The sequence below is a fragment of the Podarcis tiliguerta genome (assembly GCF_965153285.1).
Source record: "Podarcis tiliguerta genome assembly, chromosome: 3".
Lineage (NCBI taxonomy): Eukaryota > Metazoa > Chordata > Lepidosauria > Squamata > Lacertidae > Podarcis > Podarcis tiliguerta.
Genome location: NC_139536.1, coordinates 32,132,471 through 32,159,165, shown reverse-complemented (window position 1 = coordinate 32,159,165; position 26,695 = coordinate 32,132,471). Strand labels below are relative to the sequence as shown.

Genomic DNA, 26,695 nt, shown 5'->3' with positions numbered 1-26,695 from the left:
TGACTAAGTCAAGGAGTCCTTTATAACAGTTTATTAAGCCATTAAGAGCATCTCCTGTGAACACATGCAGCTCAGCTCAGAAAGAATGGGAATCAATTACCCCAACATTGACTGATGTCTGCTTTCCAAACGCAGCAAGTGCAAACTGGAAGTAATTCTGATCACAGTAAAATATGATATACATACCCACATATATTTGTAGCCAAGGGTTACTGCTAATTGCTTGTTTAAGGAACACCTTTCTCCCCTCAAGCAATCAGCCCTCAGCCATCTATTATGTTTTAGCTGGGTTCCTTGCCCTATTTGTTACAGCAGCTGGCAAATCAATAGAGTTTTGAGAAACCCACCTGAGATCTGCATTTGCTAAAGCTGAATAAAGAGCAAGACGGGAGACTTTTATTTCCCAATTCTACATGCCATGTTGATGCAGACAATTTTTTTCCTTCCCCATTCAACGTACCTGATTAGCATATCTTAGGAAGATGTTTTCATAGGAGTTGTCTTGATTCCGCTTGGGCACAACCTGGATCAAAGGGAAGTATGTGCGTACAAAATCAGTCACAAAAATCAGTCGGCATGAGACAGCATCTTATTTTTATTCAAACGACCCACAGATGTTTCAGGCAATTTAGAGTTAGCAACATTTGCACAAAAGGACATTCAGTCACCTCCTGAAAAGTACGAAAGCGGGAAGAAATGTGATACAACAGAACTCTGTTCTCGGATTGTCAATTATCCCTCCTTAATTATCTGAATTCACTAAATTCCCCCCCTGCGACCCCATGTTAATTCTGGCAAATGTAAACTACTTCCCTCTTATATCTAAACTCAGATTAACCACAAATAATTTGGATGTGCAAGCTCTGGGGTGGGCAGAGGACAGAGAAGGTTGCTCTGTAGTATTAATCAGGCAGGGAGTAGAGAAAGAGAAATCGGTGTTATTTTATTAAGGTTTTGCGCAACAGCAAGGATTCAGAAACGAAAGCCCCAAGGATGACTACAATTGGCAGTCTTTCACTGGCAGAATGTGCCAGGTTTATGGAGCAAAACAAAAGGCGAAATGAGACAAAAAGGATAAGATTGGGAACTAGCAAAGCTGGGAGACTTAGGGCAGAATGCTTTCCACTGGCTGAGGGGATGTAGGGTTTGATGGAAGCCCTGCAGTGCCTGTGAAACACGAGACAAATGCTGTTATCACACACACAAAAAATACACCGTTTCAACACCTCACTGGCATATTGACTCAGCACAGTTTTGGGCGTTTTATGGGTGGTACAGGGGAGGGGCCTACTTATGCTATATCCTGTGCCCCTTCAAGGCCATGCCCCCATTGACAGTGGAACACTCTTGCTTCCCAGCCTGTGCCAGCCTTCACCAATCTAGTATCTTTCAGACATTTTGGACCACAACTCCCTTTGGCCATGCTGGATAAGGCTGATGGGAATTGTACTCCAAAGCATCTGCAGGGCACCACAATGGCAAAGTCAGCAAGCCACTGGAGGCTGCTGCTGCCAATGTGTTTTTTGACTTCCCTTGCTGCGTGCCCTGGGCTGCTGGGCAGAAGAGTCTTTCCCCTTCCTCGGGTTGTCCTGAACCCTCATCCTAGAAGGACTGTGTGTTCTCCGCAGCCATCCTGCCAAACAGTTGTGTGGGTGCCATGTTGTGTAAGTTCCCTTTCCTCCCCATTGTGCTCATAAAAAGGGAGTGTAAGGGGCTTTGAAGCCAGGCCATGGGGATGGCTGAGGACTTCCAGTGGTGGGTCATTACAATTTGAGGGCTTGGTGGAGTGGGACATTTTGGTGCCATCTCCCTGCACAAAGATGCCCAGATGGAGCCAGTTGCTTGATTCAGTATACGGTAGTTTCCTTTGCTTCACCTAAATTAGATTAATCATCCAGCTTACCCAATGTAAATAAGTTAATTGGCATGTTGAGAACATGAGTTGAGTGGACTCACTGAGAGTTCAGCATATTGTGAACCAGACATGTGATTGCTTAGTAGCCATGTTTGTGACTGTCTCTCCACATGCCCAGTTCACAACATGTGGACTGTATTTGTTGTGCCACATTTCTTCCCCTCTTTAGATGCTTTAGATTACAATCTTATACCCACTGACCTGGCTGTAAGTTCCAGCTTCCTTATTGGGACCTACTTCTGAGTACATAGGACTGTGCTGCAAAAGGAATTTAAATATTTTTATCTTAAACAGCCTGTCATAGAGATCTGCAGAACAGCACATTCAACTAAGAATTAGTACGCCGAGAACCTGAAAACAGTTTAAGTGATCATCCTTTGAGGGTCATTTTGCTTTGCTTCAAGACAGATAAGGGAGCTGTAAGGCAATGAGAACAATTTTGGTGGTATGGTTCCCCGAGGTGCCCTCAATAGCTAAATTATAGGCATGATGTACCCAAAGTTAAGCACACGAGACCCTGTGATTTCAACTGAAGGAATCTGAGCATGTTTCTCCCACTGAAATCAAAGGGACTTAAAGGCCATCCATGTTCAGAGGATCATGTATTGACTTATTAAATAATTCCGAGTTTAAAGAACTGTGGCCTTGACTTAATATTCCGGCGTGTTCCAAAGCTGTTAACCATTGTTCTATGGTTCCATGGTTTGGATGAAATGGGACACTACATTTAACTGAAGACTTCTTGGTTTGCATGAAGGAAAGAGGTGAAGGGGCTGCATGCACACCCAAAAGGCTCACTTATACCCCAGCTCTCTAAGCCAAGATACTATTGTCCAAACACAGACATCATATCCTTGTCTTTCGCTACATTCTGCTCTTTGGAAGAGTCTTGCTCCACTTCTAGTGCGAATCCTCCCTGTAAAGCAGTTTAAACAGGTACCAAATCACAGTTTGAACTTTCTTCTGTTGATCTTAAATCAGCTCTTTAACCAATTTCTCTCTCAGGGGGGGGGGGGGTGTAAATGCTTCCAAAGATGGGAGGGAGGAGATTTGGATATACTTGACACAAATTTGGAGCACGTCCCTTGACATTAGCAAGATCCAGACACTGTGTTTTTCAGGGCAGGTTGATCTAGGGCTCTCTTGAACTGAACTATCCAAACTGGGCCAGATTGAGTCAATTCAGTTCTGGATCCAGGCATCCAATAAGTAGAAGGCACACGGCGTATGTCACTGCTTCACATTTAAAGGCAACACCACTTTCTACACCTACATACCTCTGTTACCACTGGACTCAGCTCAGTATTTGGTGCCCTAATAAACAAAAGGAAGAAGAAAAAGAGAGGACTGCATTAGGATAGAACAAGATGTCTGTGTTGCTAGTTAAACACTGAATACTGAATTCAGGTTCCCTGGCAGGCCTGCAGCAGAGATACTTTTTTCTATGGGAAAAGAAGGCTGGAGTAGTCTGGAAATTGTGTTGTATGGTGCATAGTTAACTTACCATGCCAGAATGCAGCACAGGTAGACCTACAAATTAAACCCATGGTTACTGTATATACCTGAGTATAAGCCGACTTTTTCAGCACATTTTTTATGCTGAAAAAGCCCCTCTCGGCTTATACTCAAGTGAGGGTTCTTTCGGGCTGCTCCTTCCTCCTCCGCCGCCTTTGCCGCTGTCGGCGGCGGAGGAATGAGCAGCCCGAAAGCAGCCCTTTTGGGCTGCTTGTTCTTCCTCCGCTGCTGCTGCCACCACCAGGTTTGTGATGTGGTGAACCGGCTTATACTCAATAAGTTTCCCCAGTTTTTTGTGGTAAAATTAGATGCCTCGGCTTATATTCGGGTCGGCTTATACTCGAGTATATACGGTATTTCATCAAGGGCATTCTTTTTCAGATAAAGCACATGCAGAGGACCAGTGAGGGGGGTAGATCTAAGAGAGGGTCCTCCTTCCTTCCCAGCCATTTGGTGGCTCAAAATCACACACACACACACACACACACAGAGAGAGAGAGAGAGAGAGAGAGCTGCTTTTCTCCCCAGGAGCATAAAGATTCAGGGTGAGTGTATATTTTCTCTTGGAAATAAAGCAGTTGGGATGGATGGGTTTGGGGCAGACAAATGGCTGGGATGGAAAGTGTTAAAACAACCAGCTCTCTTCCAACAGTCTTCTGCTCAGTTTGAAGTTACTGTCACATTCTTGGGTCACAATCCACAACCTAGCGAGAGGATTCAGAGAAAGAGAGCTAGGGAGCTATCATCTCCCACTCCTGGGGGAGATCTGGTCTGGCCTACTCCTATGGCTCAGAGCACCCTTCACCACCCCCATAAAAAATAAGACAAGAGTCCTTTAAACATTAGATACTGTTAATGAGCTCAGTTTCGGGGACATATCTGCATGCATGGTGAAAGTGATCACCCATAAACTGAGGAATGGAATATAAGAAAACATTGGTAAAGAGATGCTGGCTTATGACAAGGACAGGCCTGAATGCCTGTCTACATACCTGTAGTTGTTTTGGTTCTTTAGAAAGATTCGTAGAATGAACTCTGACTCTTGCTCTCCTTGTGATATTTCTGGAATAATGATGTAGGTCCCAGGTCTCAACTGAAATATCATAGTGACATCTCGTTGTTTTATGAATCCCTTGTTGTAAACGGTGGTTCTGTCCTGAGAAGCAATATAACGTGAGAAGAAATGAGCAGGAATTCTGGAGAAACTATCACAGAATGTCATCCTCTAATTTTTAAAATACATTATGCAGGTCAATCAAGGGTAGAAATGAGTTGGAGAAGGGATAACAACTTGCTGATGATAGTACAAACTGTTAGACAGAAGAACAAACTGCCTCAGAAAGGGGAGGATTTTAAATGGAGTTTGGATGGCCTCTTATCAAAGATATTGAAACAGAGAGGATTTCCTGCGTTGGCACAGAACTACACTAGATGACCTTCAAGGTACATTTCAACTCTGTTTTTCTAATCTTCTGCAAGATCAGAGGCACCTAACTTAGTTGTTCTTCCTCCAAAAGTAAACAGCAGGAGTGCTGGTGAACTGAATTCATGGTCCCATAGGGAAAACACTCAACTAGGGATAGAATCATAGAATCATAGAGTTGGAAAAGACCACAAGGGCCATCGAGTCCAACCCCCTGCCAAGCAGGAACCACCATCAGACCACTCCTGACATATGGTTGTCAAGCCTCTGCTTAAAGACCTCCAAAGAAGGAGACTTCACCACACTCCTTGGCAGCAAATTCCACTGTCGAACAGCTCTTACTGTCAGGATGGATGATTCAGTCTTGATTTCTCTCAGTTTCTCATTTTTCCGGTTTAAATTCAGTTGGCCACATTTCAATATCCCTTTGTGTACTTGGTTGTTGTTTTTTAAGTCCTCAGAAATGTACCATAATTTTGATGGGCATTCCTCCAGAAATTCACAATTCCGCAAGCCATTTTTTCTAATTTGGGTTTGTTATTTCACAATGCATACTTTTCCCTAATATGTGTATTTTTGTACTTGTTGGGGAGGTGAATTTCACTGCAAAATTCAGACAAGCGTGGATTTCAAAGGGTGGCTACGTTTTTAGGTGTGCATTGCTTTCGGAAGTGTGAATTAGGCAGATTTGCATTAACATGAGAAGCAACCTGAATTCTTCTTCCATTGCTGAACTCAGGAAATCTTTGGTGAACCTCCATATATAGAACCCACACAAACACAGATTCCATGACCATATGCTTGCTACAGCTCTGGCACAGACTATGAACCTGATATCCATTCTCATAAGAAAATGTCGTATCCTGTCACATTTGTTGCTGTTCCAATATTTTCATCAAGCTGGAGCAATAAATAAAATGCAACAGCTATTATTGTGATGACACATAAAGACAGCATAATAAAAACCCTTACTAAACATATTCTTACAAATACACTGGAGTGTATAAATCCCATTTAGAGTGGTTTCACAGTGTGGCACAATAATTTATGAGCCATGCCTTTGGAAAGGGTGGGGGAGAATATAAACTGCTGTCTTGCAAAGAGAAAGCGGGGGGAGCCTTTTTTTTTTTAGGGGAGCATGGCAGGCATTTGGACTTCGAGGCACGATGGATTAAAACTTCAGCAAACCTAAATGAAGACACTTCTTTTGGACCTAATGGAGTCATTTATATTTAAGAATTTCTTTTGTCATTGAGACATTCAGAGTGCCTTTATAATGATGTTTATAACAATGTTTTCAACCAATCGTCCCATGTCTTTGTAACACAGGCTGAGGAATCATTGCTACAAGCAGAAAATCTTTTCTCCAAGTCCCCTGCACTGAGCAACTGACAGTACATGCATCACCACACCTTTGTACTTCCCCCACTAACCAAATCTGCCATGTCTTAGATCTTTTAGACAATTGGAAAGATCAAGATCTTTGTCTAGGATGACATGTGAAATAATTATTCATTGGACACAGTGTCCAATGTCATCCATTGTGTTATTGTCATCCATAACATTGTGGAGAAAGGCGATCTTTACAGCAACCACATCATGCCATTAGTTAGGGACTAATCCAGAATGCAGCAGCTAGACTGGTGACTAGGAGTGGCCTCCAGGACCATATAACACTGGTCCTGACAGATCTGCATTGGATCCCAGTACGTTTCCGAGCACAATTCAAAGTGTTGGTGCTGACCTTTAAATTCCTAAATGGTCTCAGTCCTGTACACCTGAAGGAGCATCTCCACCCCCATCGTTCAGCCCTGATGCTGAGATCCAGTGCTGAGCGCCTTCTGGCGGTTCCCTCCTTACAAGAAGTTTCAGGGAACCAGACAGAGGGCCTTCTCGGTAGTGGCACCCGCCCTGTGGAACGCCCTCCCATCAGATGTCAAGGAAATAAGCAGCTACCCTATTTTTAAAAGACATCTGAAGGCAGCCCTATTTGGGGAAGGTTTTAATATTTAATGCTGTAATGTTTTTAACACTCAATTGGGAGCTGCCCATAGTGGCTAGGTATGGGCGGGGTATAAATAATAAATTATTATTATTATTATTATTATTATTATTATTATTATTATTATTATTACCACTCCTTCCAGCCCAGTTCTTAAAGGAGTCTTATTCTCACATATACTGGCCATTGTGCTACCAAAAGCATTGTATGCATTATGTACAAGAAGGGGTGGAGAAAGCTTTTCAGCACAAGGGATGCAACCTCTTGCGGGAGCCACAAACAAGGGCTAGGCCAGATGATAAGAGGGCAGAGCAATGGATGCAAGTCTCACCTTCTTGCAGGGAGTTATATTCCAGCCATGCAAGAAGGTCAGAGGTTTCTACTCACAGACATGCCACACGCCTCTCCATTCTCCTTCCAGGCAAGCAAGAGGCATCAGACAGGGACACAAAAGTGCTTAAAGAGGGCAGGTGGCCTGAGGAGAATCCCAGTGGACAGAAAGGGCTGGTGAAGGACCATCTGAAGGACAGCCTCTCCCCATATAAACCGTCCCAGACTCTGCACTCATCATTTGAGGCCCTTCTATGTGCGCCTCCTCCATGAGAGGTCCGGAGGGTGGCAACATGAGAACGGGCCTTCTCTATAGTGGCTTCCTTTTAAATGTGTATGTGGGAAGGGAGGGGTATTGTTTTGCTGCTTCCCCCTGTCCACCCACATTGATTCTAGCCAGATTGGGCACATCAACCGGGTCATGTGTTCTCATAACATAGCACTGAGACCCAGTGTGGTGTAGTGGTTAAGAGCGGTAGTCTCGTTATCTGGGGAACCGGGTTCGCGTCTCCGCTCCTCCACATGCAGCTGCTGGGTGACCTTGGGCCAGTCACATTTCTTTGAAGTCTCTCAGCCCCACTCACCTCACAGAGTGTTTGTTGTGGGGGAGGAAGGGAAAGGAGAATGTTAGCCGCTTTGAGACTCCTTAAAGGGAGTGAAAGGCGGGATATCAAATCCAAACTCTTCTTCTTCTTCACTTGCCTCTTTGGTAAGAGTGAACTCTAAGGCAGCAGGGGTCTTACTATGGTTCGGGAGGGGGAGAAACTAAATCTACGGTAAAATGCTCCTGAGACCCCCAGACATGGAACATTTACAAGAATGCTATTAGCACTAAATATCCTTCTCGGGGATAGTCCAGTTAAAATCTAATTAAAACCCCACATTTTTAATCTGTGCTTAATGAATAAGTTAACGAAATTGATTACTCAATTAATTATTTTAGTGCTAATTATACCTCTCTTGGATCAGATAACATTTCCTGTTTACTCTGTGCCGGGTCTTGCTGTTTCCTCCCCATGACTAGCATCAAGCAGACATGTTTAATATACAAACCTAAAAAAATTATAGGCAGCTTAAGGATTATAGAATTGTAGAGTTGGAAGGAACCCTGAGGGTCATCTAGTCCAACCCCCGGCAATGCAGGAATTCTCAACTAAAGCCTCCAAGACAGATGGACAAGGACTTTTGCGCAGAGATCTTAAGCTACCTCTTGGGTTCTTGAACTCATTTTGGCATGCTGGAGACTCTCCTCAACCTTTCTTGTCCAAGCCCCTCTTCTTATGGCAGAGGATACTTCCAAGGTCCCCTCACATTTTGGAAGCACCTTATCAGACACTGCAAGGGGCTACTTTCAAAGCAGGCCATAAGTAGGAATGAAACTGAGTTGTTCACAAACAAAGAACCTGTATTGATCCTTGACATACCAACCCTCATGGGCTATGTCTGGAGGGTAGACTGCCCACTGGAGCAGGAACAATGGCAAGCTGCTCCCTCTCATCTCCATGTGTGCCCCACATTTCCTCCCCAAATCTGCTACTTAGGGTTAAGGGAACTTCCAGAACAGATCTGGGGGGGAGTACAGGGAGAAGAAGGAGGAGAACTTCCATGGTGCAGCCATGGTTCTTTCACTAACAGTCCTTTCACTAACAGAATTGCCTCATGGGGTACCACCCCTGGAAACTACTTGCATAGATTAGGCCTCAGTAAATCCAGTTGAGAGTGCAACTGCCTGAAGGCAAGATTAACATTTTCTAAGTGAAAATAAATACTGACAATGAAAAGTAGGAGATGTTGGAGATGCACAACAGGAGAGACATAATTATTCTGAAAAAGATACCCCAAGAGCACTGTCAGAGGCTGATATCTAATATGATCTCAAAGAAAAGCTACAAACAGGCTATTTTAGTGTAATCCCAATGAGACGTGTGAGGAAAACATGCCTTTAACGGCCTTTTGAAGTCCAGCTTTGTGGAAATGTGTAGTTCAATGTCTCATGCTTGTAACCCACCATTATAGGCATGTTTTAGATTGGTTGCATATTCTATCCCCCCCCCCCCAACATCCTGAGTCTAGGGATGCTTACTTGGAAGCAAGCCCCACCAGTGGCCAATGAGGCCTAGTATTACAGACAAAATAAATTAGAACATCCCTATTGATTATGCTTACTGGCTCTTTAAAATATTGGAAACAGGGAGTGTCAAAAAAAGCCTTTCTTCTGCTTCTGCCTTGACCAAAGTTTGATTTCTGCAGGCCTCCAGGCAGCAGAGAAAATTGGTTTCTGGCTCTTAGTAATGAGAATGAGAACATGGATTGAGTGCAACTGTGTTATCTGGCAGTGACTAGTAGCTCAAGGTCAATATGGCGGCCTGCTTAATTAACAGCAACTGTGCAACTCTGAGAATGCAAATATTCAACTACTGGAAAGTTCCAGCCAGTTGAGCTTCTGACTGGTTGGGAAATTCTGGCCTGGTTGCTCGGCCATTCCCTACAAGATTGGGTTATTACTTTCCTCTATGCTTCACACATTCTTCCTAATGCCTGAGCACACAAATGTGCTGTTCGTTCTTGTGCTGTGGGGTCAAGTACCTTGTAGATTAGACTAGGTCAATCTACTTAATTCCAATGTGTTGCCCTTTTGGTCAATTCAAGAAAGGTGGACACATTTTACTCCTATTAGCAAACTCAGGTGGTGAGTTCAGGCACCATTTTCGTCAAAACCAGGACACTGGGAAGCAAGAGCCCTATGGTTTTCAGGACTTCAAACGTTCATAAACCAGGCTGTTGATTGTCTACATGCTGGCTATATCCTGTATTTATAACAGTTTTGAATGCTTTAAAACAGGGGTCAGCAATTTTTTTCAGCAGGGGGCCGGTCCACTGTCCCTCAGACCTTGTGGGGGTGCCAGACTATATTTTGGGGGGGAAATGAATGCATTCCTATGCTCCACAAATAACTCAGAGATGCATTTTAAATAAAAGGACACATTCTACTCATGTAAAAACACACTGATTCCCTGTCTGCCCGCAGGCCGGATTTAGAAGGTGATTGGGCCGGATCCAGGCCCCTGGGCCTTAGTTTGCCTACCCATGCTTTAAAATGTTTTAAATTTTGTTTTGTGGTGCTTTTAGGGGCTGTTCAATGTTACGCTTTGTGTGTCACTTTCTGAAGTCTTTTATTCTATAATGTGCCACAGGTTCCACTTGCAACTTCACTTTACAATTTTCAACTTTTTTCAAACCAACAGAAATCAGAACCTCCAGCCAAATGGCTAAGGAAAGATTCTGCTCTTGCCTTGCAGCTGCACTCAAGAGCAGTATATTCCTGAATTAACATTCTTAAGTGTGGAATGAAGTGCCCACCTGAGGCTGTGTAAGCATCTTTATTTGTAGGGAGAGAAATTACCTAACCTGAAGCTTCATCCACACTAAATATTTAAAGCACTCTTGAACTATTTCAGCAGCCATAGCTGAGAGAGCCAGTGTGGTGTAGTGGTTAAGAGCGGTAGATTCGTAATCTGGGGAACCGGGTTCGCGTCTCCGCTCCTCCACATGCAGCTGCTGGGTGACCTTGGGCTAGTCACACTTCTCTGAAGTCTCTCAGCCCCACTCACCTCACAGAGTGTTTGTTGTGGGGGAGGAAGGGAAAGGAGATTGTTAGCCGCTTTGAGACTCCTTAGGGTAGTGATAAAGCGGGATATCAAATCCAAACTCTTCTTCTTCTTCCCCCAAAGAATCCTTGGAACTGTAGTTTGTCAGGAGTGCTGGGAATTGTAGTTCTATGAGGAGTAACTTCATTTCCCAGGATTCTAAGGGGCAAACCATGACTGCTAAAGTGGTATAAATGTGCTTTAAATGTGTAGTGTGAGCACCACTACTTCAAGAAAACTCCTCTCCCGAGGCAATGGTATACATTATTACTTCTGAATTCTTTAAAACTCAAGTATATATTGAACCTTCTCATGGCTGCAGAAGGGAACGGAAAGAGATAGGATGTTTGTAGCTAAGGGAAAAGGGGACTAGATCAATGGCACCATAATTTTTCAGCGGTGGGGTGAGATGTGTTATATTTCACACTAAAACTACCATCCTAAATATTTTCCCTCCTGAAACAAGTCCTATATTGATTAATTTAGGTAATTTCTTTTCTATAGCATGTTTGAACCATATCCAAACTACGTAAGTAAGTCACTACACATTGTGCGGTGGCTTGAATCCATGCAAGTTATTCTGAGGATGGAAGCTGGGGGTGTGGTGGTGGTGGTGGTTATTCTAGATTAATTAATGCAGAGTAAATGACGCTAATCTTATCTACATCTCCTGCCAAAATATCCAGGAGTTCTGCAGTGGGTGTTGAATGGGAGAGACAGAGCCAACAAAACAGTTCTCGTTCCAGCCTCTGAAGGACCCGGAAATGCAAAAATAGGTTTCGTTACATTTCAGAGACAGTGCTTAAACTATCACTTGAAAATAATTGGGAAAAGGCAAAGCTATTCTCAAGGGGGGAAAGCAAAGAGATGTGGGCAGAGCTGGGCGTGTGGCACATAGCTGTCAACTTTTCCCTTTTCTTGTGATAAATCCTATTCGGAATAAGGGAATTTCCCTTAAAAAAAAGAAAAGTTGACAGCTATGGTGTGGTGCTCGTCATTTGGGAGGAAGGATGGTTTAGGGCACTGGGTAGGAGGCAGCAATGTTCATCTCTTTCCCTGCCATTGCAACCTGGAATTTCCCAGCCATCTTGAGACAAAACATGGCTGGTTTTCAGCTGAATCCAGCACATGAGGGTAGAACAATTTATACAGATGGCCAGGCTCAAGCATGAGCAGAACACCAGTTCTTGTCTAGTGTTATTTACCTTGAGTATTACGAAACGAATGCCTGGAGGTTCTGGAGGTTGTGGACCCCTTGTATCATTTACAAGTTTCTGTGTCAGTGATACCACAACATTGGAATTTTTCATGTCTGGCTCCTGCACCTGGATTAAATAACGAGGATTTCTGGAAAAGGCACCTGTTGCGAAAAACAATGATTTCTGTTATCAGACACATGCAGCAGAGTAGTGTGGATCAAGTGAGACCTCCCTCCTTTATCTCTTCCTTTTACATCTGCCTGCTGCATGAATGCCTTCATAGGCTCGTGGTCCTGTGGGAAAGGCAATTCCTTTAGCCTGTCAATGCCTCTAGCAGGCACTTTTCCTGCCCTGTTGCAGGAAGCCAGACATTCAATTTAAAAAGGTAAAGGATGCCTGACAGTTAAGTCTAGTCGCAGACAACTCTGAGGTTGCGGTGCTCATCTTGCTTTACTGGCCAAGGGAGCTGGCGTTTGTCCGCAGTTTTTCCGGGTCATGTGGCCAGCATGACTAAACCACTTCTGGCGCAATGGAACACTGAAACCAGAGCAGTGCACAGAAACGCCGTTTACCTTCCCGCTGGAGTGGTACCTATTTATCTACTTGCACTTTGACGTGCTTTCGAACTGCTAGGTTAGCAGGAGCAGGAACCGAGCGACGGGAGCTCACCCCGTTGCAGGGATTCTAACCGCCGACCTTCTGATCGGCAAGCCCAAGAGGCCCAATGGTTTAGACCACAGCGCCACCCGCATCCCTTAGACATTCAATTAGTGGTTACTTTATAAGAAGCCCTGATCCTCAGGTCTACCAAATACAGGAAGGCAATACATTTTCTGCATGCAGCCAGAGATCCCTGCTAAACAGAGATTCCTGAAGCAGTAGCATTGTTGCAGGCTGCAATCCTTATCTATCAGGTGGAGGCAATCTGCATCTCTTGGCCTAATTCATGCAGGTGACAAAGGGGAAGAATGGGTAGGATAAGACAACGGACTGGCAGAAAGGTGTGAGAGAAACCAGAACATGGACCCTAGCAGATTACGCCACAAGCTTGCACAGCATTATCTTCCACTCCTCCCCACCCTGCCGCCACCAAGTGCTTGCAAGATCTCCTCTGAAGGACCTCCAACTACCTCACAGCATATTTTGAAGCAGTAGGGGGCTCTGTGGGGCAGGGAGAGAAGCAAAGTCTTATTGTGCAATTGAATGTCTAGTCCACTTGCACAAAGACAACTTAGAATATAATTCTAAACAATTACTATATAAAAATAACAAGTTGCTGGATTCTTGCAAATCCGGTGGTGGTATAAAACAATGCTAAATTTCTGGATAGAGGAGGAACTGCAAGTAAGAAAAGTGGAAACATCTTATGCTTTACACCACAAGTAGTAGAACTTTATTTTTTAATTTTAAAGAAGCACAACAGTACAAAATAAAACACGTTATGGATAAAATATAAGCCCCAATGTATTTCTTACAAGACTGAAAATAGTACATAAAGGTTGTAAAGCATGAACATAAATATATATATATACTTGGTGAGAAAACAGGAATTTGTTAGCAAGCCATAAAATTATGTTAGCAAAGAACTGAGGAAATTCTAAAGCAACACTGATTGAAGAGAAGTGTAAAGTTTCCATGGTTATGATTATGTGCAAATTAGCTGTACTGATTAAAGTGTGGTCTTTCTGAAGAACAGCGAAAATGGTTCAGATTCCACAACAGAATGCATACACCAATTTTAGAAATGGCTGTTATGTTATATAAATTGTGAAGACATTTGCTGTTTGTATGTTTTCACATGCTGTATTTTAATTTTTGTTTTCATATGGTGAATAATAACAAGTTTAACAAATCTAGACTTCAGATAGAAACCCTTTCGCACAATGCATAGACAACATGCCCAGGCTGCAATCCTAAATTCACTTTCATGGAAATAAGCCACATAGAGTTATTCCCAAATATCCTAAAGCAAAACTTGAAGAGAATCCATGGGCTCTCATCAAATACAATTCAAAATGCGGTCAGTCTCCAGACTTGCCATGTACAGCAGCAGAGCAAACCAATTGGGCGCCTGGGGCGGCGCATGTGCCCTACACCCGGGGGCGGGGCCAGCTGCCCACAGGGACATCGCTGGGTCTCCAAGGAGTCTGCCTGCCTCCTCCCACTCAGCCGCCCTACAACTGAGGGGGAGACAACAGGCAGACTGTTTGGGGCAGGCGCGGAGCCTGTGGACGCTCAAGGCACCGCGTCACTCCCAGGGGAGATGCGTAGCTCAGGTGCGCTACAGGCCCTGCAGTGAGTGCCACCCACCATTTTGTCACCTCCCTCACTGGTGACACCAGGGGCGGGCTGCACCCACTGCACTCCCCCTTGCTACACCCCTGGCCATATAACCAGGACATCCATAAATAAACAGTTGACACTGCTTACAGAAAGTGGCTGGAGATACTAGATCCCCACCAAATTAAGTACTGGGACAACTAAGCAGAAAAAGGATAGGAATATGTAAATAATAGCATAGGAGGTTGATTTCAGTGGGCTTAAGCATGCCTAATTCTGTGCATAATTCTTATGTGATGTGTATATTTCAGATTTGAGATCTCGCAAAGAAAACAAGGTCTGGGATTGAAGCTGTAGGTTCTGTTGCTGAACAGCAACTGCCCTGCAACACTGGACATTATTTGGGAATCCAATGCGAAAGAGGAAATTGTAGCAGAACCTTGGGAATTGCAGTTAGTTAATTTCACAAACATGGATCAAAAACTCAATTAAACAAACTGGGTTTATTGCCAGATCAAGGGTTCTGCTGAGGCTTGATGGACCTCATGATTATAGCAAGACAGAGGTCATAGGCAATTGCCATCTACAGATGTCTGTCTCCAGTGTGTAAAATTCAAGATTTATATGTTACCACCCACTATGAGCATGTAATATTGTGCTACGTCTTTATAATCAAGCCTGTGTTAATTAAATATTGGTGCAATATGGAAATATAAAACATTACTATGTTTAAAATTTTGCTTTTTCAGTTCAGGTCCAGATAAGAAATTACTATTTTGAAACGTACTGTTTGAAAAAAAGAATAGGGAAATAATTAAGGAAGGATACTTATTTTTACCTTCTGGGGAGAGCCCTTGAACCCATCTGTCGACATGCGTTTGCACAGACCACATGTTGCTCCTCTGCACTCCAAAGTCTAGGAAGGTTGGCACATTATTGCAAACATGCAAAAATAAAAAATGTTCTTGGAAATCTTCATATGACATCCTGACGGAAGAGAAAATGAATTTTCAGGCAGGCTTTGCATACTTCTACAACTACAAATACATTTTCAATCCTGGTTTTGCAGCCCTGAGGACTTGAAATATTTTTGAAATGGAGAAGTGGAATTTGCATGGTGCTAGAAAACGAATGGCAAAAACAGTTGGCAGTTGCTTGTGGTGAACAGCCTATAGATTGACGGTCCTTTTCTTAGAAAAAAACTTTACCGATTGTAGTCTGGGGTTGCATTCATCAACCTATCGCTAAATAGAACTTTGCAAGAGCGGAACAACTTCTGCATGTGCAGTTGTACTTTCCTTCCTCTCCTCCCCAATCTGCAATCTGTTCTAAGGTTTCCCCCGGCTCTCTGGAGCATTTTTGGGGATGGCATGGGTCATGTGCCGTGGAAGGAAGGGCAAAGTCCCCTTGCACAAGTTGAAATTGTTCCACACAGATATTTATTGAGTTGAATACAGCCTCTCATCTTAAAATAAGTGTAGCAGGACCCTGAAAATAAGAGTGGCTCACTGCAAGAAGATTATTTATTATTAATTCAATTTTTATCCTACACTTTCTCCCGAAGAAGCCCAGATGGCAACATATGGAGATTATTATAGCTTGGGGGCCTTAAATCTAGAGCACAGAGAATCACAGAAAGACAAATTGTGAAAATACCAGAACTCGCCGTTATCCTTGTCTTCATACAGAGATTTCTTGTATTGCTTCGGGACTCGATCCCATTCCATGGAACTACAAAAGAGGACAAGGCCGTATGAAATTAAAAATTAGGTTCCTAATTTGCCCAAATGAGTGACATGGGTGTGACCAAGCAGGGCCTGACAAGCTGGAATCCCTTTGGAAAGGTTCATTGTAAATACACCAGCAGAAGAGCAGTGAACACATTTCGGTTTATGAAACACAGAATCATAGAACCAAAGAGTTGGAAGGGGCCCTGAGGTTCATTTAGTCCAACCCCCTGCAATGCAGGAATATGCAGCTGTCCCATACAGGGATCGAACCTGCAGCCTTGGTGTTATCAGCACATTCTAACCAACTGAGCTCTCCACACCCTTATACGAGCATAATAGAAATCAAGAGCACATAGACAAATAAGGGTTACATGGAAAACAAAATAGAATATGAATATGCAGCTTAACTTTTAAACATTGCTCTAAACAATAAACAGCTAAAGAATAAACAGCTTAACCATTAAGTCCTACATCGGCTCACCTAAATCCCACAAGGCCTCTAGTTAAAGCTTACTACATTTCCCCAGCTGTCTTAACTACAGGTTGACTCAGTTTAAGAGAAAACGTTACTACAGTCCTGCTTTAAAATTCCAAGAAGCAGGCTCCTGTAGTCTAAAACACATCTTACTAAAGAACAGTTCACAATCTTTCAGTTTGCGATTGAATCAGTTCATTTTTTTATTTTTATTTTTTTAAAAGAAAACTTCACAAGAACTTGCCATCCTTTTAAGGCATTTTTCTCCTAATATACACATTTTTTGTGTATTCAATTCTCCCTAATGCAATGCATCCTTTTTGCTATTTTCACCAAGATGTGCCTTTTTATGCACACGTTTTCCTAACAGGCACATATTATTATTTTTTTGGCACATTGCTTGATTGGAGAACTGTAGCGCAAAATTTAGAGAAGTGCAAATTGCAAAAAGATCGTTGTGTTTTGGTTCACACGTTGCTTCAAAAAGTGTGACTGGCAAAAGCCAACAAGCTGTATGTAAATTATAAATGTCTGGATCTGTATTACTGAAGCCTAATCTTCTATAGCAGTAAACCATTTTGGACCTTAAGCTGCCTCCGTGCGGTGACTGAAACTGGGGTCAACTTCCACTGCGTGGGTGTGTCACCCAGCGCTGTCTTTAGCATATGCACCGCTGGGGTGCAAAGATCTGCCCAGCGCACCCAAATTTAGTTTAGCCCCCAAATTAACACCACCACACTTAAACTTCTAAGTATTGTTTAGGCACCTACTTAGAAGAAACATCAGTTGTGTCAAAGGTGCTGCTGACCCCACTGCCACATAGCAGCTCAATACAATAAGTAGCATAATAATTTGATGTAAGAGTTAATTTCGCGTGCACGGCGCTGTTGAGAATGACAAACGCCGTCGTTGAGTCTGACAGGCGCCGCCATTGTGAATGACAAGCGCCAGCACCAGCGTGGCACGTCTTTGGTAAATGAGCCCACAAAGTCGGAAGTCCTTTAGTGAAACAGTAGGTATACATTTTGGTAATACTTAGGTACAGTGGTACTTCGGGTTACATATGCTTCAGGTTACATACGCTTCAGGTTACAGACTCCCCTAACCCAGAAATAGAACCTCGGGTTAAGAACTTTGCTTCAGGATGAGAACAGAAATCGTGAAGCGGTGGGAGTCCCCATTAGCTAAAGTGGTACCTCAGGTTAAGAACAGTTTCAGCTTAAGAACAGACCTCCGGAACAAATTAAGTATGTAACCAGAGGTATCACCGTATATATGTACAGTATTTTGTTTTTCTAGCTTGATCAAAATTATTTATTATTTCATAACAGGAGATAGTTAAGAGCCAGTGTGGTGTAGTGGTTAAGAGCGGTAGTCTCGTAATCTGGGGAACCGGGTTCGCGTCTCCGCTCCTCCACATGCAGCTGCTGGGTGACCTTGGGCCAGTCACACTTCTCTGAAGTCTCTCAGCCCCACTCACCTCACAGAGTGTTTGTTGTGGGGGAGGAAGGGAAAGGAGAATGTTAGCCGCTTTGAGACTCCTGAAGGGGAGTGAAAGGCGGGATATCAAATCCAAACTCTTCTCTTCTTCTTCTTCTTTAGCAGCGGGCGCCGGGCACCCCCCAGAATTCAGCACCCGGGTGTCCTGCACCCCTTGCACCCCCAGGTAAAGACGGTCCTGGTCTCACCTCACATCCCCAACATGCTTCTCTCTGCCACTCCATTTTATCCTCACAAACAGGTAAGTCAGGTTAAGACCTTAATAGAAGAGTGAAGATTTGAACTCTGGTCTCCCAGGTCCAAGCAAATTAGATTGACAGACTTGCATTGGTTTGCTATGTGTCATGCATTTGCTGTTCTTTTCGAATGTGTGATTCTATTTTGGATTAAAACTTGGCACAGATCACTTTGAATGTTCTGAATGTGCCAAAGCTGCTTGATGGCAGGTTGCTAAAATACAGTAAACAAATCTGAATCTGATGCACTGATAAAATGCTACCAAAAAAAGAGAAGCTTGATAGAAATGCTCAATCACATGAAGACTGCAATATGTACATTACCATATGTATGATATTGTGATTGCTTTGGGGCAGCATTTTATCAATGTGCATATGTGTATCAGTACTGGGGGCAGGGAAAATCTAATGGGGGAGGGGGGAATAAATTCATTAGCTTGTCTCCCACCCCTGGTTCCGCTATGCATGAACGGATTGATAAAACACTGCCCAAAAAACAGTCATGTAGCTGAAAGCTGCAGTGTATGAACAGAGCTCATTATAAAATTCAGAAATTAAAAAAAGAAAGAGAGAGTGATGGATGAGTACATATGCATCACTTCTACTTTGGAAAGAAGACCAGAAATACAAATTCCAAGGAGAAATTCAGATGGGGTGAATTTCAGAAGCATCACTCGTTTCTTTCAATGCTTAGTTCTTCCCCCAAAGCTTAGCATTCAGCCACGAGTGGGCACTGAACAAATTGCCAGGAGTAAGAAGCTACACACTTCATTCTTATGTCCTGATCATGCAACTTTGTTGTTCTGGTGCTTAGAATGCCATACAATGAAGAGAATGAAACAGTTTCTGTTGGTTTCAATAGTCCTGGGTGGCACTTTGCTGCGAAAGTCAAAGCAGCACACACCACGTGCACACACACTCAGGTGCAAGTGCTCTCTCTCTCTCTCGCTCTCTCTCTTACACACACACACACACACACACACACACACACACACACACTGCCCCTACGTTAAGGTGCACAGTAGCCAAGACCTGCCAAACCATTTTGGTGCCTGAGGCAGAAACTCCTACAAGCACCTCTCTCCCTCTGCGAGAATAAAAATGCAACAATAATAAATAACTCAAAATGTACTGACTTTTCAGGATACCCGAAACCAGCTGCCTGAGGTGACCATCTGACTATGCCTAATGGTACGGCTGACCCTGGACGTACTTTAATAAAGAAATAATTCTTTGCATCCTTAGCTGCTGATATTACCTCTCAGCAATACCACCACACAGACATTGCAATAGCTATCCAGCTGTGTTAATTCTCAAGCTTCAGTTTTATAATTAAGTGATAATTGTGTTGTGTGCATAGCATTAACCAAGCAGAACTCAAGAATTGTATTGATCCATGCAGTTTAAGCCTGCTCCACCCAAATTTCAACTGTATTGAGATTAGAATTAAACTTTGCAAAACCTGGGAAATTACTTTACTATACTATACTATACTATACTATACTATACTATACTATACTATACTTCTTAGCTCAGCTTCAGTCACACCAGCATGTAGATACTAAAGAACACTTTTCAGGAAAGATTATTTTAGAAGCCCAGAGGAAAAGAAGATGGCTATATAAAATCGTAAAGCAACAAGTATACTGTTGCACGTATACTGCTCTTGTTTTTCAGTTTTCATTTGCAAATTCAACAAAGAGAAAAAAATGAAAAATAAAGGATTATGAATACTGTACAGGAGCATATTTTCCAAATTTTTAGCTCTGTGGTAGTGGGTGAGGGCAAAATCATGGGACACCGCCCAACCACTGGTAATTTCCTTTAAGTCTTATTGATCTCAACCATTTCATGCTTAAATCACTCGTAGTGGAATCAATGAGACATAAAAGTGCTTAATTTTGATAGACTGCACCTAGGGTAATTCTAGGGAATTGTTCTTAGGTGTGAGGAAAGAAGAAAAAGGAAATAGCATACCCAAAACGAGAGCCAGTTGGGAAGGGCCATGGCTCAGTTGAACAGCGATTGATTTTGCATACAGAAGGTTACAAGTTCCCTGGCATCTCCAGGTAGATCTGAGAGAGAACCCTGTCTGAAATTTTTGAGAGCTTTGGCTAGGGTAGGCAATACTGAGAGAGACAGTCGGATGGCTTAATTCAGGATAAGGCAGCTTCTTATGTTCCTATGACCAGGACATATGATTCCTATGTTCCTATGATTCAGGACAGATAAATGAAAGAATTTATTGGCACAGTGCATAGCGAGCCTGTGTGGTGTCGTGGTTAAGAGCGGTAGTCTCGTAATCTGGTGAACCGGGTTCGCATCTCCGCTCCTCCACATGCAGCTGCTGGGTGACCTTGGGCCAGTCACACTTCTCTGAAGTCTCTCAGCCCCGCTCACCTCACAGAGTGTTTGTTGTGGGGGAGGAAGGGAAAGGAGAATGTTAGCTGCTTTGAGACTCCTTAAAGGGAGTGAAAGGCGGGATATCAAATCCAAACTCTTCTGCTTCTGCTTCTTCTTCTTCTTCTTCTTCTTCTTCTTCTTCTTCTTCTTCTTCTTCTTCTTCCTCTTCTTCAGAACATAACGTGCAGAAGATGAACTTTGGAAGTGTTGACCAGGGCCAATGGGGGTCCCCCAAAATGGAAAGGAAATTTGGTGGCAGGGAGCTGAAATGGTTTTGGGCAGTAGAGGCACAATAATATTACTTTGATGGCAGCCAGCAGAGGCAGCTTTACTCCCGCTCCCTTGTTCATCTTAAAAAATAATAGCTTGGCCACTGCCTGTGGTGGTAGCAACAGCAGCAATGAAGTCTTTCTTGATGGCAAGCGAGCAGGTAGAGTACAACTCAGGTGAGATCCAGCAACCATCTTGCTCTGCTGCTACTGCCTACCTCACATGGATGCCGCCATTTTGGCCAAGGAAGGAAGCTGCAGCAGAGCAGAAGAGTCGCTGGGGAGCTGCCCTAGTCTGTCCTGCCTGTTCCTCCGAGGCTTGTCTGGGTCACAATCTGGGCAATCAGCAAAGAAAGAGGGTGCACAGTTTGGATGCGCTTTAAGGCGAACGGGGAGGGGTTGGCGAGCAAAAGCAGCAGGGGCAGCAGCCCCTAATGAAATAAAACTTTTGAAACCATACCGATCGCTCCATGCTCCAATCCACTCCTTATGGCCATAAGGATTCCAAAGTCTAATTAAACGTTCCTTCATACCCATATAGGGAACCTATTAAGAAGAAAGAAAAAGTCAACAGTGGCATCTTGTATATTGGGTGTTTTGTGGGGGAAAGAGACGTGTAAAAGCTTCTTCTATTGTATTTTAGGAGGCTCACTTTAGTTTCTAACTTTGTCTGCATCTAAGGAACAAAGGATGTGAACGGCCACACAGTGAAGTTGCTTAAATCCCATTGCCTTCAATAATAAGCCTTACTATGCACAAGATGGTAGGCAATGCAGCTTGTTTTTTTAATTATGTGGAAAATGCATTATTTTTGCAATACACAAAACAAAAACTGCCTAGTAAAACATGGGAGCGAAATAAAAATAAGTCCTGGAGCACTTATTAAGCACTAAGTAAGTCCTGTACACTGCTGTAGCATGATTGAAACTACCTTATTCACACTTATGGAAACAATATGTGAAATGAAACACAACTATCCTTAGAAATCTGCACTTCTCAAAATTTTGTGATGCAGTATTTGAACCAAATGTGTGTATATTAGGAGAAATGTGTGTACAATAATGTGTATATTAAGAGAATTTATTGGTGAAAACAGCATATAAAAATGTGTATATTAGGTAAAATGTGCACCAAAATAATGGTAAATTCTGTTTGTTTGTTTGTTTTTGTTTGTTTGTTTGTTTTAAATTGCAAACTGATACAGAAATCAGGAGAACTGACACTAAGAGAGAAACTAAAATTGACAGATTCATTCATCTTTAACTGCAATTTACCTCCTTGTTAACATGGAGCATAAAGCTATTAATGACTACTTGCCATGATGGATATGTTCTGCCTCCAGAGGCAATAGGCCTCTGAATGCCAGTTACTAGGACTCAAATGTGTGGCAAGTGCTGTTGCACTCTGGTGCCGCTTGCAGTCTTCCCATGGCATCTGGCTGGCCACTGTGAGAACACACTGCTGGACCAGATGGGCCATTGGCCTGAATCAGCAGGCTCTTCTTATGTTCTGATGATGCCCTGGATGGGAGCACTACTTTAATACACGTGGAACAGGAGTCAGCGAGTTTGGCCAGGTTCACAAAAGCATTTACAGTGGTACCTCTGGTTACATCCGCTTCATGTTACGTTCTTTCAGGTTGCGTCCTGCGGCGACCCGGAAGTACTGGAAAGAGTTACTTCTGGGTTTCGCCGCTCACGCATGCGCAGGCACACAAAAATGACATCACACGCATGCGCAGAAGCAGCGAATCGCAACTTGTGTATGCGCCAGGTCCAAGAGCTTTCAGATTAATGGTCTTCAAGTTTCCCCCTATAGGGCATTAAAGGTAAAGGGACCCCTGACCGTTAGGTCCAGTCACGGATGACTCTGGGGTTGTGGCGCTCATCTTGCTTTATTGGCCGAGGGAGCCAGCGTACAGCTTCCGGGTCATGTGGCCAGCATAACCAAGCCACTTCTGGTGACCCAGAGCAGCACACGGAAACATCGTTTACCTTTCCGCCGGAGCGGTTCCTATTTATCTACTTGCACTTTGACGTGCTTTCGAACTGCTAGGTTGGCAAGAGCAGGGACCGAGCAATGGGAGCTCACCCCGTGGTGGAGATTGACCCAGCCATCTGGTCATGGTGTGCCAGCTGCTACCACCATTCCCTTCCTCCCTGCAGTTAAGCCCACAAGTGTAGGAAGGGGCCTGGCACAGATCATTTAGTTGAGCGCCCTGCAAAGAGAGGTATCTATATAGTAATGCAGATGCTTAACAACGCACAAAGGTCTCTTGTTCAAAATAATGATCTCCAGTTTAGCTCTGCATAGGTATTCCATCACACAGCCCTTCTCTGTTTTGCAGAATGTTGTCATTCTCGGAAGAACTACACGCCATGTTAGTGAGCATTTTTACTGCTGCAGAAGGAAGGCAAGCCAGAGGATTAGTCAAGGTCATTGTCCGCTTTGGCCACTTCCTTTGTCCTTGTTGATATGAGCATCGTAAGTGATGATTCTGGGGGATGAGCACTGCACTCACCTTGAAGGGAGACCCACTTACTGCAGTAAATCCTTTGCTTTCTTTTGCCATTGCTGGATTATTACTTTCTGCCAAATTGATCTCCTTCCCCAGAAGATGATATTAAAATTTGGGGCAAGGGAAGGGTGTACGCTCGGGAAAGATAAACCTCACAGGTGAAGAAAATGACTTCTTCATCCAGCTGTGAACTCTTGACCCTGCACTTTAGCATATTCTGAGCAATGTCTCTTTCACAGGGCACTTTCCCAAAGAAAGTGTTTTGTGGACTTGAGGTTGCTCATGCATTTAAGTTTTGCACAACGCCACATTACACTTTCCGTATTAAAACACTGCCCCATATTTCCTTCCTTATTTAACCTGGATTTTCCATTTCCTTTTTAAAAACTATGTGTTTTTTAAACATATTGGATTATCTGCAGAAATGGCAAACTGTGTTTAATGCTATCGGGTGGTGCTCTTGCATCAATACTTTATACCTCAGAATTAAATTAACTCCATGGATTCAGCCAAGTGTCCGTTCATTTAATTTGTTTCGGCCTCTTAAAACTTGCCTGAGGCCCTTTTTCTGGTAAGTGGGTTATCTTCTGCCACATCACTGGCTGAACCAATGAGTGTTAATTATGGGCTCAGTGTTTCATCATTCTTGATAGTTCCCTTAAAAACGACTAACTGGCTGTGTCACCTTGCTAACTTTATCATTTCTTTACTTCTACATAAAGCCACCGGGTTTCAGACATTTCAGGAAGGCAGGAATGAAATTATGTGATCTCAGTGACGCATGGAGGTCTAGATTAGATCAACGGAATGTTACCTTCTGGTCCTAAAAGCAATGAATTATGAACATGGGGATAGAGAACAGCGGGCCAGCTGCCAATTAGGAGAGAGGGCTGTGGGAAGAAGACAATTAAGAAGGACAGAAAGAAATGTTTTCTCTCTCACCTTTGCAGTCTCCACAACAGTGTAGGCATGACCTTGAACAATTCCATTCTTCTCGTATATGTTATTTTCCTGAATGGAGAAAGGACAGCTATAACCTCTCTAAAAGCATTAGCAAACATATTTTCATTTGATCCAATCGATGTGGTTTGTTTGATGACGGGAGAACCAGGGCCAGGGCCAGCCAAAGACATTTTGCTGCCTGATGGCAAAGGACACGATGGTGCCCCTCACCCATTCCCATGTACAAAAGTTGACGGGGGTGACGGTTGACTTTTCTTTTATTTCTTTCAACACTATGTCCTCCTCTGCACTTGAGGGCATCAGGCTAGTTTAGGCAGGCTGTGTGGTACATATAGCTTTGTCCTCCAATCAAAGGAAACATTTGGGGGGGGGGGAGGCTCAGGAGAAACAGTAATGTTCCAAACCACAGCCCTCCCAACATCTGCCACCTGAAGCATTTGCCTCACTCTGCCAAATGGTAGGACCGCCCCTGACGGAATCTCCTTTAATGGAAGGAGCTCAGTCACTACTGTTTTAGAGATGCTGCTGCTACATAACAGCCTGCACAACTTGTGACTGACAGTTACTCAGCTAAATGCAGACCAGTGGTCTTTTGTTGCCAGATGCTTGACAGCCTCCTGGCTTTGTTGTCAAAGGCAGCAAAAACAAGAGGTGTACTGAGTTCTTATTTTGCAGGGTCCAAGCATGGGCAGGGGTTAATGGGCATACTTTACTGAGGCCAAAGGGGTCCTGCAGATCCAGGGGGAAAATGTGGCTGGACTGTAGCTCACACTTGAGGATGCCTATTTCTCTGTATCTTAATGGTGCGTCTAGATCCCAAACAACTCAGGCCCCAATTACCTGAAAGAACGCCTGCTTCCCTTGGGCGCTCAGATCGGCAGAAAGGGACCCTCTAGCTTGTTCAACCTCCCTCAGAAGTTGGTGGGTTGGGGTGGAACAGGAAAGGGCATTCTCTGTGGCACTCCTAGGTTGTGGAACTGCTGGGTACTTTCATTATATAGCTTTCGGCAAATGTTGAAGACACACCTCTTTTGACACTTGAGAGATGTTTATTTTTAGGACCTACCTTATTTCTTCAATTTAAAGTTGTTCTAAGCTGTTTTTAGTACAGTGGTACCTCAGGTTAAGTACTTAATTCGTTCCGGAGGTCCGTACTTAACCTGAAACTGTTCTCAACCTGAGGCACCACTTTAGCTAATGGGGCCTCCTGCTGCCGCCGTGCTGCCGGAGCACGATTTCTGTTTCCTGAAGCACTATTTCTGGGTTAGCGGAGTCTGTAACCTGAAGCCTAAGTAACCTGAAGCGTATGTAACCTGAGGTACCACTGTATTGTGTTTTAATTGCTGTAACTTGCCCTGGGACCTTGGGGATAAAGCGTGGGTAATAAATTGTAATAATAATAAGAGCACCGTGTCTTGTAAGAACTGTTGCAGCCCATGACACTGAGCATTGAAACAGAGAAGGCCCGTGAGTCTGTGTCCCTGGCCCTCCTCCAGAACCATAGAAATGGGGGTGAAAATTGAGTGGCACACACTACCTGGCTGCCAGGTTTACTTAGTATGGCTGTATGACACTTTGCTTGAGGGGAAAGCATTACAAGTCTGGCCATAAACCAACAAAGCAAAGGGATTCTGCATGCAATTTTGAGGGGAACAGGGGAACGAGTCCGATTCTCGCTGCATCTTCTTATATTCCAGTTCCTAGAGGGGGGTAAAACAACTTCTAGCTTACCACTGGAGGAGTGACGCATCCCATGAGGCAACCTGACTTGGCAGCGGCCTTCACTACCTCATACAGGTAAGAGGAAGGGCGAGGAAGGTTCAAAGATATCTGGACCCCGCCTGTGAAGTCCACTAAAGCCTCAGAAATGTAGCCCATGTGCAACTTCTGATAGGAACCGTGCAATCTGGAAGAAGAGAGAAGACTTTGAGGTTAGGCCAGTACCAGGTTTAAGAAGGTCCTGTGAAAGGTGTCCTCTAAGACCAACATGCCCCCCTTTTAAGCTTGCCAATGTTTTTTAACATTGAGTGCACAGTGAGGTGAGGAAATGGTCAAGACTGGTCAGAATGCCCATGTATCCCAGAGTCATTCTGATGGGGGAAAGAAGGTGAGCGGTTGCATACCCTCCAACATTTTGCCAATGAAAATAGGGACGTCCCATTCCATAATGATAATTTTACTATTTATACCCCACGCATCATACTGGGTTGCCCCAGCCACTCTGGGCAGCTTTCAACATATATAAAAACATAATAAAAAATTAAACATGAAAAAAGACCTTTCCTATACA

At 43.6% G+C, this 26,695-nt stretch overlaps 1 protein-coding gene across 4 annotated transcripts in view; it reads right to left on the bottom strand.

Moving 5' to 3' along the window:
• CAPN13 (calpain 13) overlaps nt 1–26,695 on the bottom strand; it is a 77,393-nt gene that overhangs the window by 18,766 nt on the left and 31,932 nt on the right. For all 4 annotated transcript variants that reach the window (XR_014509762.1, XR_014509763.1, XM_083434473.1 and 1 more), the window contains 10 exons: nt 26,137–26,311; nt 24,385–24,453; nt 21,385–21,470; nt 15,968–16,042; nt 15,150–15,298; nt 12,038–12,192; nt 4,423–4,586; nt 3,193–3,229; nt 2,117–2,173; nt 461–523 (listed from right to left, as the gene is read on the bottom strand). Coding sequence is in view for 2 of the 4 variants with exons in the window: in XM_083434473.1 (XP_083290599.1) it covers nt 461–523; nt 2,117–2,173; nt 3,193–3,229; nt 4,423–4,586; nt 12,038–12,192; nt 15,150–15,298; nt 15,968–16,042; nt 21,385–21,470; nt 24,385–24,453; nt 26,137–26,311 (1,030 nt within the window). In the remaining 2 variants the exon portion in view is untranslated. The remainder of the gene's footprint in view (nt 1–460; nt 524–2,116; nt 2,174–3,192; nt 3,230–4,422; nt 4,587–12,037; nt 12,193–15,149; nt 15,299–15,967; nt 16,043–21,384; nt 21,471–24,384; nt 24,454–26,136; nt 26,312–26,695) is intronic.